Consider the following 503-nt stretch of genomic DNA (forward strand, 5'->3'; position numbering starts at 1 on the left):
TTGACCATCCGTGTCTGAAGAATATGCAGGATCTAAGTATTCAATTGACAGTGGGTTCCACGGTCTCGCTGCCCCCTCTTTTGCCAGAGAGTTTCTGGAGCAAGTGTACGAGCAATCAACAGATCAGTAAGGTACGAGCAGCTCGTACGTAAATCTGGTGGCTTGCAGATCAAACGAGTCCTACTCCCTCTTTTCGTCCAGCACTAGTCTCATCGTTCGCCGAAGTGTAGCAGTCTCGGAACTTGGCAGTTTCGGGGGTAGCGCGATTGCGGGTGACCTCTAGGACGAAAGCGTACATTAGGGATACGCAAGACTGATTTTTGTGACTATTTATACTCAGGCTGGTCATGGCTAAGCAACCCTTTCTCATCCTCGTCCTATCACAGTCGTTCTTTCACTAGACCCTTCAACGTAAAATATATACATTCTTGTCAGCACCAACTTCACTTTACCGTTGATTTATAGTCTTGCAAACCGCACATCTACAGTCATACTCATCAACA

The 503-nt window shown here is 46.7% G+C and overlaps 1 protein-coding gene across 1 annotated transcript in view; it reads left to right on the top strand.

The window, feature by feature from the left end:
• Positions 1-23: 23 nt before the first annotated feature.
• Positions 24-503, top strand: part of MELLADRAFT_59946 (uncharacterized protein) — a gene marked incomplete at both ends in the record, with an annotated part of 1544 nt that continues 1064 nt past the window's right edge. Inside the window, one exon of the mRNA XM_007405508.1 lies at positions 24-131. Within this exon, the coding sequence (XP_007405570.1) occupies positions 24-131 (108 nt within the window). The remainder of the gene's footprint in view (positions 132-503) is intronic.

The sequence above is a fragment of the Melampsora larici-populina genome, assembly GCF_000204055.1.
Source record: "Melampsora larici-populina 98AG31 unplaced genomic scaffold MELLAscaffold_4, whole genome shotgun sequence".
In the NCBI taxonomy this organism is placed as follows: domain Eukaryota; kingdom Fungi; phylum Basidiomycota; class Pucciniomycetes; order Pucciniales; family Melampsoraceae; genus Melampsora; species Melampsora laricis-populina.